The sequence below is a fragment of the Numida meleagris genome, chromosome 3 (genome assembly GCF_002078875.1).
Source record: "Numida meleagris isolate 19003 breed g44 Domestic line chromosome 3, NumMel1.0, whole genome shotgun sequence".
Classification (NCBI taxonomy): Eukaryota; Metazoa; Chordata; class Aves; order Galliformes; family Numididae; genus Numida; species Numida meleagris.
The window spans coordinates 105,476,895-105,490,125 of record NC_034411.1 but is presented as its reverse complement, the minus strand read 5'-3'; the positions used below and the strand labels follow the sequence as shown (position 1 = coordinate 105,490,125).

General features: G+C 67.6%; 1 protein-coding gene across 4 annotated transcripts in view; it reads left to right on the top strand.

Annotated features, from left to right (window-relative positions):
- CAD (carbamoyl-phosphate synthetase 2, aspartate transcarbamylase, and dihydroorotase) overlaps positions 1,039-13,231 on the top strand; it is a 12,819-nt gene continuing 626 nt past the window's right edge. Inside the window, exons 1-44 of one of the 4 annotated variants that reach the window (XM_021392761.1) lie at positions 1,041-1,646; positions 1,739-1,878; positions 2,217-2,346; positions 2,540-2,682; positions 2,751-2,892; positions 3,248-3,419; positions 3,495-3,680; positions 3,749-3,858; positions 4,254-4,399; positions 4,486-4,617; positions 4,695-4,928; positions 5,020-5,241; positions 5,477-5,665; positions 5,749-5,873; positions 5,962-6,095; positions 6,169-6,281; positions 6,357-6,607; positions 6,680-6,926; positions 7,019-7,117; positions 7,223-7,447; positions 7,516-7,698; positions 7,769-7,987; positions 8,074-8,241; positions 8,307-8,489; positions 8,557-8,661; positions 8,752-9,000; positions 9,126-9,207; positions 9,365-9,531; positions 9,629-9,793; positions 9,879-10,010; positions 10,098-10,299; positions 10,370-10,560; positions 10,624-10,764; positions 10,880-10,975; positions 11,043-11,184; positions 11,290-11,337; positions 11,699-11,743; positions 11,813-11,967; positions 12,036-12,110; positions 12,175-12,387; positions 12,482-12,607; positions 12,681-12,836; positions 12,905-13,006; positions 13,090-13,184. In XM_021392761.1, coding sequence (XP_021248436.1) covers positions 1,562-1,646; positions 1,739-1,878; positions 2,217-2,346; positions 2,540-2,682; positions 2,751-2,892; positions 3,248-3,419; positions 3,495-3,680; positions 3,749-3,858; positions 4,254-4,399; positions 4,486-4,617; positions 4,695-4,928; positions 5,020-5,241; positions 5,477-5,665; positions 5,749-5,873; positions 5,962-6,095; positions 6,169-6,281; positions 6,357-6,607; positions 6,680-6,926; positions 7,019-7,117; positions 7,223-7,447; positions 7,516-7,698; positions 7,769-7,987; positions 8,074-8,241; positions 8,307-8,489; positions 8,557-8,661; positions 8,752-9,000; positions 9,126-9,207; positions 9,365-9,531; positions 9,629-9,793; positions 9,879-10,010; positions 10,098-10,299; positions 10,370-10,560; positions 10,624-10,764; positions 10,880-10,975; positions 11,043-11,184; positions 11,290-11,337; positions 11,699-11,743; positions 11,813-11,967; positions 12,036-12,110; positions 12,175-12,387; positions 12,482-12,607; positions 12,681-12,836; positions 12,905-13,006; positions 13,090-13,184 — 6,665 coding nt within the window. In that variant the 5' untranslated portion in view covers positions 1,041-1,561. Of the gene's footprint in view, positions 1,647-1,738; positions 1,879-2,216; positions 2,347-2,539; positions 2,683-2,750; positions 2,893-3,247; positions 3,420-3,494; positions 3,681-3,748; positions 3,859-4,253; positions 4,400-4,485; positions 4,618-4,694; positions 4,929-5,019; positions 5,242-5,476; positions 5,666-5,748; positions 5,874-5,961; positions 6,096-6,168; positions 6,608-6,679; positions 6,927-7,018; positions 7,118-7,222; positions 7,448-7,515; positions 7,699-7,768; positions 7,988-8,073; positions 8,242-8,306; positions 8,490-8,556; positions 8,662-8,751; positions 9,001-9,125; positions 9,208-9,364; positions 9,532-9,628; positions 9,794-9,878; positions 10,011-10,097; positions 10,300-10,369; positions 10,561-10,623; positions 10,765-10,879; positions 10,976-11,042; positions 11,185-11,289; positions 11,338-11,698; positions 11,744-11,812; positions 11,968-12,035; positions 12,111-12,174; positions 12,388-12,481; positions 12,608-12,680; positions 12,837-12,904; positions 13,007-13,089; positions 13,185-13,231 lie in introns of all 4 variants that reach the window. The other 3 variants (XM_021392758.1, XM_021392762.1, XM_021392759.1) reach the window with 3 other exon arrangements.

Sequence of the window (13,231 nt, the reverse complement as noted above, 5' to 3'; positions counted from 1 at the left end):
GGAGCGATCTGCATACTGAGCTGCGTGGCCACGCCCCCTCCCGCCGCAGGCCCCGCTCACTACAGTGCCTAATAGCGCGCTGCTTTGCGTGGCCCCGCCCTCGGCGGCCGGCAGCCAATCTCGTCGCAGCGTCTCCGGGCTGCCGCCGCTTCCTCAGGTGCGGTTCCGCCCCCCGTGCGGTGCCGCCGTCTCGTCAGGCCGCGGGCACAGCGTCGCTCCGCGAGGTGGAGGGGACGCGGGTCGGGTCCCAGCTCGGGCTCGGTACCGCAGGGTGGGGCCGTGCGATGCTTCACACCGCCGCACGTGGTCAGGAGCGGCGGCGCTTCGCTCTCGTTTCCACGTTGGGCCGTGTCGTTCTCCAGGCGCTGCAGAGGGATCGTGCCAGGCCTCTGTTACCCGCCAGGGTGGTCCCCGGGAACGCGCTCTCGAAGGCGCCAAGCTCTGTCAGCACCGGGCACTCATCTCAGATGCCCCGAGAGCGCGGCACCACGTGGTTCTGAGCACTGGGAGCGTTTGGAACGGGAGGGTGGCTCGGCCCATCGGGCGCAGTGGTGTGCTCAGCAGCGCTGGGCCGGGACGGAGAAGTGGCTGCGGGGCGGGGCCGTGGGGATGGCGGGAATGGGACGAGGTGCGGGGACTGCAAAGGGAGGAGCAGAGGAAGCGCTGCCTCGGCGCCTGACGAGAGACACATCCATGTTGCCCCACAGATAGGGACGGTGACCGAGCGCAGACATTGAGTGCCCGGCCTGGTGTGTGCTGCCCACGTGGTGGCACACGGGGCTGTGAGGCCCGGCAGGATCCGGCCCGGGGCGCCGAGCGCTGCGGCTGTGAGCGCGGAGCCTGCGTGCGTCGTGGGTGGTCCGGCGGGAGGGGGCGTGGCCACGCAGCTCAGTATGCAGATCGCTCCGCGCGCGGCATGACGGGAGCGCGCCGCCCCGGGAACGGAACGCGCGTGGAGCCCCGTGAGAGCCAAGTGGGCCTCGGCACCGGGCTCCGGGAGCGGAGCGAGGAGCGGCGCGAGGGGATGGGGAGAGTGGTTGCGGGCGCGGGTCGCCGTGCGGTGCGGGCTGGTGTCGGGACGTGGGGCCGGGTGGGTTGCGGGTAGAAAGCATACTTACCTGGCAGGGGAGACACCATGATCAGGCAGGTGGTTTTCCCAGGGCGAGGCTCATCCCCTGCACTCCGGGTGTGCTGACCCCTGCGATTTCCCCAAATGCGGGAAACTCGACTGCATAATTTGTGGTAGTGGGGGACTGCGTTCGCGCTCTCCCCTGGCTTTTTGGTTTAACAGTAGCTTTAACTTTTTCATGTCCATTGCTGCACTGCCCCGTGGCGCTGTACTGAACCCGTACCTCTTGTGCCGCGCTGTTCCGTGCCGTTCACGTCCTTGTCCCGCCCCCGGCGCGCGCTGATTGGTTCTTCGCTCAATGCCCCGCCCCTTCGCTTCTGGCCCCGCCCCGTCCGCGCATCGTTCGCTGTAGGTGTCCCCGGCCCCGCCCCTCCCGCGCTCCCCGCGCTCCTTCGCTACCGACTCCCGCACTGCCCCGCACGTGGCACCGCCATGGGCCGCCTGGTGCTGCAGGACGGCTCCGTGCTGCGCGGCCGCGCCTTCGGGGCTACGGGCGCCGCCGCCAGCGGGGAAGTGGGTGAGTGCGCCGGGGCCGGATGCGGGAGGGGTGCGGGATGCGCGGGGGCGGGGACGCGCGCGGATCCCCGCTCCGCGTTTTTCTCCCCGCAGTGTTCCAGACGGGCGTGGTGGGCTACCCCGAGGCGCTCACCGACCCCTCGTACGCGGCGCAGATCCTGGTGCTCACCTACCCGCTGGTGGGCAACTACGGCGTGCCCCGGGAGCGGCTGGGACCCTTCGGCCTCGGCACGGTGAGCGCGGGGCCCCTCGCCCCCCGGGGCAGAGTCCTCCTCCCCCGCCCTTCCCCTCCCCCCCCACCCCCACGCGGCCCGCCGTGGGGCTGCGGGTGGGGGCGGGGCCGTGGAGCTGCCGGGACCCTGGATTTGCCCGGACTCCTCTCGGCGTCTGGGGTCGGTGTGGGGATGGGGGATGCGGGGGGAGCCCCGGCGTGGGGCGGCGGTGCGGCTCCTGTGCTGCGGGGTTCACTGTGCCGCGGAGGTCCCCGCCTGGGGCCTCTCCCGGCTCTGCCCCGTGGCCGCGGGGGGAGTCCTGGCCTTTTGGCCCCGCTCACGTCCCCTCTCCCCCGCAGTGGTTCGAGTCCAGCAAGATCCACGTGGCCGCGCTGGTGGTGGGCGAGTGTTCGGAGACCCCCAGCCACTGGAGCGCAGCCCAGTCCCTCGACCAATGGCTCAAGGAGCACAACGTCCCCGGGCTGGAAGGTGGGGCTGCGGGTCAGGGCCGTGGGGTCGGTGCCAGGTTGGGGGTGGTCAGGGCTGGGGGTGGCCTTGGGACCGGGGGCAGCGGGTTTGGGCCGGAGCTAAACTTGCACCGGGATCTGTGGGGCTGTGCCCTGTCGGGGAGTGGTGAAGGTGCCATGGGAGTGCGTGACTCCGTGTCACCGTTCACCCACAGGGGTGGACACCCGTGCCCTCACCAAGAAGATCCGCGAGAAAGGCACGCTGCTGGGGAAGCTGCTGCCGGATGAGGCCCCGGAGGAGAGCATCCCCTTCCAGGACCCGAACGAGCGGCACCTGGTGCAGGAGGTGTCCCTGAAGGTACGAGGCAGCTGGTCCTAGGCTATGGGGAGGGCGATGAGCCAGATCCCCACTCACCCTCTCTGCAGGAGCCATGTGTCTTTAACCCTGGCGGATCCCTGCGCATCACTGCTGTGGACTGCGGCCTGAAGCGCAACCAGGTGCGGTGCCTCTGCGAGCGGGGGGCGGCCGTCACCGTGGTGCCCTGGGACCACCCGCTGGACCCCACGGGTAGGGGGGCTCTGGGCTTGGAGAGGGGATGTGGGGTAGGATCGTTGTGGGAGGCCACGGGGAGCTTTGTGCCGGGGGTCTGGGGGCTTCGGGAAGCCCCATGCTGCCCCGTGCTGGGGGTTTTGGGCATTGTGTTGTTATTCTTGCGGGGGTTAATAAGGGAGGTGTGAGTGGGGATGCTCACTGCAACCTGACGTGGGGCATCGTGGTGTGCTGTGAGCAGCGGGGTCAGTGACCCCTGTGCAACCCCATTTGGGAGCTGCGGGGCTGCGGTCCCCGCTGTGACTCCCTCAAGTGGGGAGAGCTACGGGGTCCCCAGCACAGTGCCCACCCTAACGCTGCCGTCTGTGCGCAGACTTCGACGGGCTCTTCCTCAGCAACGGCCCCGGGGACCCGCAACTGTGCCAGCAGACGGTGGCCAACCTGCGTGCCGTGCTGGCCGCTGACCGCCCCAAGCCTGTCTTCGGGGTCTGCCTGGGCCACCAGCTGCTGGCCCTGGCCCTGGGCGCCCGCACCTACAAGATGAAGTGAGCAGGGTCCCGGCTGCGGGGGGGTCCTGATGTCCGGTTGGGTGCATGACGTTCTGTTCCCACCCCCCTCAGGTACGGGAACCGCGGGCACAACCAGCCGTGCGTGCACGAGGACACGCAGCGCTGCTTCATCACGGCACAGAACCACGGCTTTGCGGTGGAGGCGAGCAGCCTGCCCCCCGGCTGGACGCCGCTCTTCACCAATGCCAACGACGGCTCCAACGAGGGGCTGGTGCACGAGCACAAACCCTTCTTCAGGTGGGCGCGGGGTCACCCTGGTGTGGGGCGGGGGGCACGGGGCTGCGTCTCATCTGGTCCCCTTGTAGTGTGCAGTTCCACCCCGAGCACCGTGCTGGCCCCACGGACCTGGAGGGGCTCTTTGATGTCTTCGTGGAGGCGGCACGGGACCTGCAGAGAGGGGACAATGGCAAAACAGGTGGGCACGGGGCTGGGGGAGATGTGAGCCCCATAGGGCTGGGGACAGTGTTGTGCGTGGGATGCTGTGCTTGAGGTCAGTGCTCGGGGCTGGGGCTGTGTGTGGGATTCTGTGCTCAGGCCCCTTGGGCTGGGGGGAGATACTTGGGGCTGGGGTTGGTGATTGCTTGGGGCCATGGTTGATGGGGCTTGGGGTTGGGGGAATTGCATGGGGCTGGGGTCGGTGCTCCGAGTCTGGGCCGTGATTGGCACTCAGGGCTAGGGTTGTGCATGAGTGGCTGTAGGGCTGCGTTTGGGGCTGGCTCACTGTGCTGTGTTCGCAGCCGTGGTGCTGGGTGGGGCTGTGCATGGGGCCACAGCATTCCCATCCCATCCCATCCCATCCCATCCCTGCAGTGCGGCAGCGCCTGCGGGATCTCCTGGCATACAGCGAGGTGCCGGCAGCAGGGCAGGAGGCGGCACGGCCCCGCAAGGTGCTGATCCTGGGCTCCGGTGGGCTCTCCATCGGGCAAGCGGGCGAGTTTGACTACTCAGGGTCACAGGTGAGCATCCCTCAGAGATTCGGGGTGGGCAGGGGCCTCCACGTGGAGCTGACACCACTCCCCCCCCCCCCCCCCCCCACTCCCAGGCCATCAAAGCGCTGAAGGAGGAGAACATTCAAACGGTGCTCATCAACCCCAACATCGCCACGGTACAGACCTCTAAGGGGCTAGCGGACAAGGTGTACTTCCTGCCCATCACCCCTGAGTACGTCACTCAGGTGAGTGCTGGAGGGATGGCGGGGGCCGCTGTGGGGCCAGTGTGGGGCTGCACCTCACCACCCCATCCCCCCCGCAGGTGATCCGCAACGAGCGCCCCGATGGTGTGCTGCTGACCTTCGGCGGGCAGACAGCCCTCAACTGCGGCGTGGAGCTGACCAAGGGCGGCGTGCTGCAACGGTACCGCGTGCGTGTGCTGGGCACCCCCGTTGCTTCCATTGAGATGACGGAGGACCGCAAGGTTTTTGTGGAGAAGATGGAGGAGATCGGCGAGCACGTGGCGCCCAGCGAGGCCGCTGCTTCCCTGGAGCAGGTGTGGGGCTGCAGCGTGGCGTGGGGCAGGATGGGGGAGGCCTTCAGGGGGTGCCACCCCCCACCCTGTGCTCACTCTGTGCTCTCTGCAGGCGCAGGCAGCGGCTGAGCGGTTGGGGTACCCGGTGCTGGTGCGCTCGGCGTACGCCCTGGGGGGCCTGGGCTCCGGTTTCGCCTCCAACCGGGAGGAGCTGGCGGCCCTGGTGAGCCAGGCCTTCACCCACACCTCCCAGGTGCTGGTGGACAAGTCGCTGAAGGGCTGGAAGGAGATCGAGTACGAGGTGGTGCGCGACGCCTACAACAACTGCGTCACGGTATGGCAGCGGGGGCTCCCCAACCCCTTTCCTTGTGCCAGCACAACTGCTGTATGCTGGCACCAAGAGCCTAGTGCCCTCAATGGGCACAGTGCCGCGCTCAGGTCGTGGTGGTGCCGCGGAGCCCCAGTGGTCTCCAGGGCACGGGAGGAGGTGGGGACCCCAGCGAGGCCATCCTGGGGCGTAGTGGGGTGGGGAGCACAGGTGATGGACCCCCAGCGCTCCTCCGCCCCAGGTGTGCAACATGGAGAACCTGGACCCGCTGGGCATCCACACGGGCGAGTCCATCGTGGTGGCACCCAGCCAGACGCTCAACGACACCGAGTACTTCATGCTGCGCCACACGGCCATCAAGGTGGTGCAGCACCTGGGCATCGTGGGCGAGTGCAACATCCAGTTCGCCCTGAACCCCGAGTCGGAGCAGGTGGGCGCAGCGTTCCCCCTGTGTGCCCCCCCCGTGGTGGTGGTGGGGCCCTATCCGTGCTCATGGTGCACTGCTCCTTGCAGTACTACATCATCGAGGTGAACGCACGGCTCTCCCGCAGCTCGGCGCTGGCCAGCAAGGCCACGGGCTACCCACTGGCCTACGTGGCAGCCAAGCTGGCACTGGGCATCCCACTGCCTGTCCTCAGGTACTAACAATGTCACCGTGGGGGCACAGGGCACGCCTTGGCCATGCTGTGGGCTCCGTGCGCTGATGCTGTCCCATGTGCCGCACAGGAACTCTGTCACCAACTCCACCACCGCCAACTTCGAGCCCAGCCTGGACTACTGCGTGGTGAAGATCCCGCGCTGGGACCTCAGCAAGTTCCTGCGTGTCAGCACCAAGATCGGCAGCTCCATGAAGAGCGTGGGTGAGCGCAGCGGGGCAGCGTGGCGTGGTGCGGGGTGGCCTGTGGGGCTCCGTCCGCTCACGGCTCCCCACAGGGGAGGTGATGGCCATCGGCAGGAACTTCGAGGAGGCCTTCCAGAAGGCGCTGCGGATGGTGGATGAGAACTGTGTGGGCTTTGACCACACGGTGAAGCCGGCGTCGGACGTGGTGAGCGCTGGGGCTCGGCACAGTGCGTGGGTCAGGCGTGGGAGGCTGTGCCCGCTCACCCCTCGTCTCCCCCAGGAGCTGGAGACGCCAACGGACAAGCGCATCTTTGTGCTGGCGGCCGCGCTGCGCGCTGGGTATTCCATCGAGCGCCTCTACGAACTGACCAAGATCGACCGCTGGTTCCTGCACAAGATGAAGAACATCACGGACCACGCGGCGCGGCTGGAGGCGTTTCGCGGCGAGCAGAGCGCCATGCCGCCCGCCGTGCTGCGCCGCGCCAAGCAGCTCGGCTTCTCCGACAAGCAGGTGGCCCTGGCCGTGCTCAGGTGAGGTGGGGGGCCGCCCCAACCCTGCTGCTGCTGCCACCCTACGGCCGGCGCTCACCCTGCCCCTCGCAGCACCGAGCTGGCCGTGCGGAAGATGCGACGCGACTTGGGCATCCTGCCGGTGGTGAAGCAGATCGACACGGTGGCGGCCGAGTGGCCGGCGCAGACCAACTACCTCTACCTGACCTACAACGGCGCCGAGCACGACCTGCCCTTCCGCCAACCCCACGTCATGGTCATCGGTTCCGGCGTCTACCGCATCGGCAGCTCCGTCGAGTTCGATTGGTGCGCTGTCGGCTGCATCCAGGAGCTGCGCAAGGTGGCCTGGGATGGGTGGGAACGACGCAGGGATTTGGGGGAGGAGTGGGGCTGGGGGCATCCCTGGCCTCAACGCGTTGCTCTGCCTCACAGATGGGCTTCAAGACTATCATGGTGAATTACAACCCCGAGACCGTGAGCACTGACTATGATATGTGTGACCGCCTCTACTTCGATGAGATCTCTTTTGAGGTGAGGGGGGTAGGGAGGCTGCGTGCCGCGGGGCGGGGAGTCCCCGAGGCTGCCCCATAGGAATGAGGGCTGTGCAGCCCCCTGCCAGCCGGCCCCATGCCGCAGGTGGTGATGGACATCTACGAGCTGGAGAACCCTGAGGGTGTCATCCTGTCGATGGGCGGCCAGCTGCCCAACAACATCGCCATGGCGCTGCACCGGCAGCAGTGCCGCATCCTGGGCACCTCCCCCGAGGCCATCGACTCGGCCGAGAACCGCTTCAAGTTCTCGCGCTTGCTGGACACCATTGGAATCAGCCAGCCGCTCTGGAAGGAGCTCTCCGACATGGAGGTGGGTGCAGAACTGCCCGGGGCCTTGCCCCTGGCCACCTGCCCGCTGAGCTGCGCTTCTCCCCGCAGTCGGCCAAGCACTTCTGCTGCACGGTGGGCTACCCCTGCGTGGTGCGGCCCTCCTACGTGCTGAGCGGCGCCGCCATGAACGTCGCCTACTCGGACAGCGACCTGGAGAAGTTCCTCAGCAACGCCGTGGCTGTGTCCAAGGAGCAGCCCGTTGTCATCTCCAAGTTCATCCAGGAGGCCAAGGTTGGACGCTGCTCCTGTGCTGCACCGGAGCTGTGCCGGGACGGAGCTGTGACCCTGTGCCTGCTCGCAGGAGATCGACGTGGACGCGGTGGCCTGCGATGGCGTGGTGGTGGCCATCGCCATCTCGGAGCACGTGGAGAACGCTGGAGTGCACTCGGGCGATGCCACGCTGGTGACACCCCCGCAGGACATCACACCCAAGACGCTGGAGCGCATCAAGGCCATCGTGCACGCCATCGGGCAGGAGCTGCAGGTCACTGGGCCCTTCAACCTGCAGCTTATCGCCAAGGTACTGGGGAGGGCAGAGCCGCGCTGGGGGGCACTGAGAGCACCCCGCAGCCTCAGGATGTGCCTCACACCGTCCCCTCTCTGCAGGATGACCAGCTGAAGGTGATCGAGTGCAACGTGCGCGTGTCGCGCTCCTTCCCTTTCGTCTCCAAGACGCTGGGGGTGGACCTGGTGGCCCTGGCCAGCCAGGTGATCATGGGCGAGGATGTGCAGCCCGTGGGGCTGATGACGGGCACGGGCATCGTCGGTGTGAAGGTGAGTGGGGTCCGGTGGTGGGGTGGGGGCTGCGTTGGGCGGCCACTGACTCCCTGTGCCCGCAGGTGCCGCAGTTCTCCTTCTCGCGCCTGGCGGGTGCTGACGTGGTGCTGGGCGTGGAGATGACGAGCACAGGCGAGGTGGCATGCTTCGGGGAGAACCGCTGCGAAGCGTACCTCAAGGCCATGCTCAGCACCGGCTTCAAGATCCCCAAGAAGAACATCCTGCTGACCATCGGCAGCTACAAGGTGCGCGGGGTGCCAGGGTTGGGTTGAGTACCCCAAATGCGCTCTGACCTCTGCGGTGCTGTTGCAGAACAAGAGCGAGCTGCTGTCCACCGTGCGGACCCTGGAGAGCCTTGGCTACAATCTGTACGCCAGCCTTGGCACCGCTGACTTCTACACTGAGCATGGCATCAAGGTGGGGGCTCAGGGTTTGGGGTGGGGGCTCGGGGTTTAGTGGGGAGGTCCACGGTGCCGGCACGGAGTGGTGACGGTGGCCCTGCCGCAGGTGATGGCAGTGGATTGGCACTTCGAGGAGGCGGACAGCACCGAAGCGGGTGCCCGTGAGACGCAGCGCAGCATCCTGGACTACCTGGCAGAGAACCACTTTGAGATGGTCATCAACCTCTCCATGCGCAACTCCGGGGGCCGCCGGCTCTCCTCCTTTGTCACCAAGGGGTACCGCACGCGGCGCCTGGCCGTCGACTACTCCGTGCCGCTCATCATCGACATCAAGTGCACCAAGCTCTTCGTGGAGGTGGGATGGGCGTGGTGTGGAGAGCCGTGCTGGGTGATGATATGGGGTCTGGGCAGGTGTTCTCTTGGCCCTGCCTCGTGCGCTCGTGGTGGACGTGCCCAGCCTGATGACCGCTGTGCCCGCAGGCACTGGGCCAGATTGGGGCCGCCCCACCGCTCAAGATGCACGTGGACTGCATGACATCCCAGAAGCTGATCCGCCTGCCAGGTTCGAGGGCTGGGGGTGACGTGGGGCCGGGGTTGTGCCCGGAGCAGCCCTGGGGTCAGAGATGTTCCACTCCACTGCTTCCTCTCCATGTCTGCCATATCCCCATGCCCGAGCCACTTCCCCAGTGCCCCCCCTTGCTGATGTTCCCTCTCCCCAGGGTTGATCGATGTCCACGTGCACCTGCGTGAGCCGGGTGCCACGCACAAGGAGGACTTCTCCTCGGGCACAGCAGCCGCCCTGGCTGGGGGGGTCACCATGGTGTGTGCCATGCCCAACACCAGCCCCGCCATCACCGACGCCACCTCCTTTGCCTTGGCACAGAAGGTGAGTGGGAGGCTGGCGTGTCCACGTCCCCTTCCTGCAGGGCCAGCAGGAGGTCAGCCCCTGCCCTCCTGAACTCACCGCGTCCCCTTCCCCTCAGCTGGCCGAGGCCGGGGCGCGCTGTGACTTCGCCCTGTTCCTGGGCGCGTCGGCGGAGAACGCGGGCTCGCTGGGTGCGCTGGCCGCGGCGGCGGCAGGGCTGAAGCTGTACCTCAATGACACCTTCTCCAGCCTGCGCATGGATGACGTGTCACTGTGGATGGAGGTGAGCCGCTGCTGGGGCGGGTGGGTGGAGGCTGCAGAAGGAGCCCGGTGCTGGCCCCAGCACCCATCGCTTTGTTTGCCTGCAGCACTTCCAGCAGTGGCCGCGGCATTTGCCCATCGTGGCCCACGCGGAGGGGCAGACGGTGGCTGCCGTCCTGATGGTGGCACAGCTGCACCAGCGCCCCGTGCACATCTGCCACGTGGCACGCAGGGAGGAGGTGAGCAGAGGGCTGGGATCCCCCATGCGGCTGGGGGGGCGTGTTGGGGGGCTGCCCCTCACTGTGCCCCCCCCCCCCCCCCCCCAGATTCTCCTCATCAAGGCGGCCAAGCAGAAGGGGATCCCAGTGACGTGTGAGGTGGCCCCACACCACCTCTTCCTGTGCCAAGATGACCTGAAGCGCCTTGGGGAGGGCTGTGGGGCCGTGCGCCCAGCGCTGGGCACCTCCCAGGACATGGAGGCCCTCTGGGAGAACATGGACACCATCGACTGCTTCGCCACTGACCACGGTGAGCACCGTGGGGCACAGGGCAGAGACGAGTGAGGCCAAGCATCGTGGTAACATTCCCCACTTCACAGCCCCCCACACGCTGGAGGAGAAACAGGGCCCCAAGCCGCCCCCTGGCTTCCCTGGGCTGGAGACCATGCTGCCGCTGCTGCTGACTGCTGTCTCTGAGGGGCGGCTGACGGTGGAGGATATCATCCTGCGCCTCTACGAGAACCCCCGCAAGATCTTTGGGCTGCCGGCTCAGGAGGACACCTATGTGGAGGTGGGTCGCTGCCCCACCGCCTACCGCACAGCCTGCCCTGGACTCTGACCCCTCTCCCTGCAGGTGGACTTGGAGCAGGAGTGGGTCATCCCCAAGAACACCGCCTTCTCCAAGGCACAATGGACGCCCTTCGAGGGCAGGAATGTGAAGGGGACAGTGCGCAGGGTGGTACTGCGCGGGGAGGTCGCCTACATTGATGGGCAGGTAGGAACCAAGCGCTGCTCCCCGTGCTGCTCCCCCACATTCAGGGGTCCCCAAGCACCGACCCCCCTCAGCCGGGGGTCTCTGAGTACTGATCGCCCTCTGTTTGTGGCTGCAGGTCCTGGTGCCCCCTGGCTACGGGCAGGACGTGAGGAAGTGGCCCATGGGAGCTGTGCTGGCGCCACTCGTGGCCCCCACCAAGGAGAGTGTGAAGGTAAAGAGGTGCATGGTGCCGGGGGGGCACAACCCCTGCCCTGCTCCAGCTTGTCCTCTCTCCGCAGACCCCCGAGCGGCCCCGGCATGCGGCGGTGGGTGAGACGCTGCGCAGCCGAGCCTCCAGCCCGCGCCGTGCTGGCCCCATGCCCGAGGGCCGCTTCCACCTCCCACCCCGTATCCACCGTGCCTCTGACCCCGGTCTGCCAGGTGAGGGAGGCACAGCGCAGCACAGGGTGGCAGCGAGCATGTGGCCGTGCGGGGGCCGTGTCGGGGCTAGGCGCCGCGCTGACCCTGCCCTTGTGTCCCGTTCAGCGTTCCGGAGGCTGGGAGCCGCGCACCGCCCGGGCGCCCGAGGCACCGGTAATGTTGGGGGGGACTCACTCAGCCCCGCGTTATGGCACTATAACTGCAGCCGATGAGTGCAGCCCCCCCCAGGTGCCGCGCCAGCCCCGGGCTCCTGTGCTGCCCTCTGTGAGGGACTGGGTCCTTGGGACGGGGCACAGCGGTGCTCCCCTCCCGCTCAGCCCCAGCCCGCCCGGCACCTCGGGGCCCTGTGCCTCCCAGGATCAGGGCTGCGTCCCATTGGGTTCCATGGGGTGCATGTGGGGCACAGCGCGGGGGCTTGACCCAGCTCATTCTGGGGCAAGCATCGCTGTAGCGTCGCGTCTGCAGTGCTGAGGGTGCCAGGTGCTCTAACACTGCATTCCCCTCTCATGCTCAGCTGAGGACGCCCGGGAGAAGGCTGGCAGGAGGGCGGCAGAGGCAGGTGAGTGCCGGGCGCCGGGGGCTCTGCGTGCTTCCCACGTGGGCTCACTGTGTGCTCCCGGTGCTGCAGATATGACTGCTGCTCAGGACAGCCACCCCCACCTCGTGAGCCCTTTCCCACGCCAGGCATCGCCCCAAGGCGTGCCCCACTTCCCCACCTCGCCGCTGCTGCACCCCCTGGTCGGGCAGCACATCCTCTCCGTGCGGCAGTTCTCCAAGGAGCAGGTGGGTGCTGGGTGGGCACAGGAGGGTCTGGGTGCTGGATGCCCTCCCTGAGCCGCGTCTCCCCGCAGATGTCACATCTGTTCAACGTGGCACACACCCTGCGTATGCTGGTGCAGAAGGAGCGCAGTTTGGACATCCTCAAGGTAAGCAGTGAGCAGGCGCCGTGTGCCCCATGCCGGGCCCCACGCCTGACACCACGTCCCGCAGGGCAAAGTGATGGCATCGATGTTCTACGAGGCGAGCACGCGCACCAGCAGCTCCTTTGCAGCTGCAATGTGCCGGCTGGGTGGCTCTGTGGTGTCATTCTGCGAGGCCACCTCCTCGGTGCAGAAGGGCGAGTCGCTGGCTGACTCTGTGCAGACCATGTGCTGCTACGCCGACGTCCTGGTGCTGCGGCACCCCCAGCCTGGCGCTGTGGAGGTGAGCGGGGGGGGCTGCGTCCTGCCATGTGGCAGCGCCCTGGTGCTGTCGGAATACGTGTGGGGGTTTCACTCTCGGCTCGCTCTGTGCCCAGCTGGCCGCCGCGCACTGCCGCAAGCCCGTGATCAATGCCGGCGACGGGGTGGGCGAGCACCCGACGCAGGCGCTGCTGGACATCTTCACCATCCGTGAGGAGCTGGGCACCGTCAATGGCATGACGGTGAGATGCTGCGTGCCGTTCCGTGGGGCGGTGGGTGCCGTGCCGTGGGGCGTGCTGACGGCTCTCCCCACAGATCACCATGGTGGGCGACCTGAAGCACGGGCGCACGGTGCACTCGCTGGCCCGCCTGCTCACTCAGTACCGTGTCCACCTGCGCTACGTCACGCCCCGTGGCCTCGGCATGCCGCCTGACATCGCTGCCTTCGTGGCTTCCAAGGGCATCTCGCAGGTGAGGAGTGGGGCTGGGGCTGTGGGGCTGTGCCCCCCACCTTGGCCCCACTGATGGCGCTGCCCCAGGAGGAGTTCGGGAGTATTGAGGAGGCGCTGCCTGACACCGACGTGCTCTATATGACCCGCATCCAGCGGGAGCGCTTTGAGAGCGCCGAGGAGTACGAGGCCGTGAGTGCGGGCTGGGTGTAGGGCTGGGAGGGGTGGAGGGCTGGGAGGGTCCCCAGCCCTGACTCAGGGCTGTGACTCCACAGTGCTTCGGGCAGTTCATCCTCACACCCCATATCATGACGAGGGCCAAGGAGAAGATGGTGGTGATGCACCCCATGCCCCGTGTCAACGAGATCAGGTGGGGCTGGGGCGGGGCTGGGGGGGGAGTCCTTGGTGGGGGCAAGG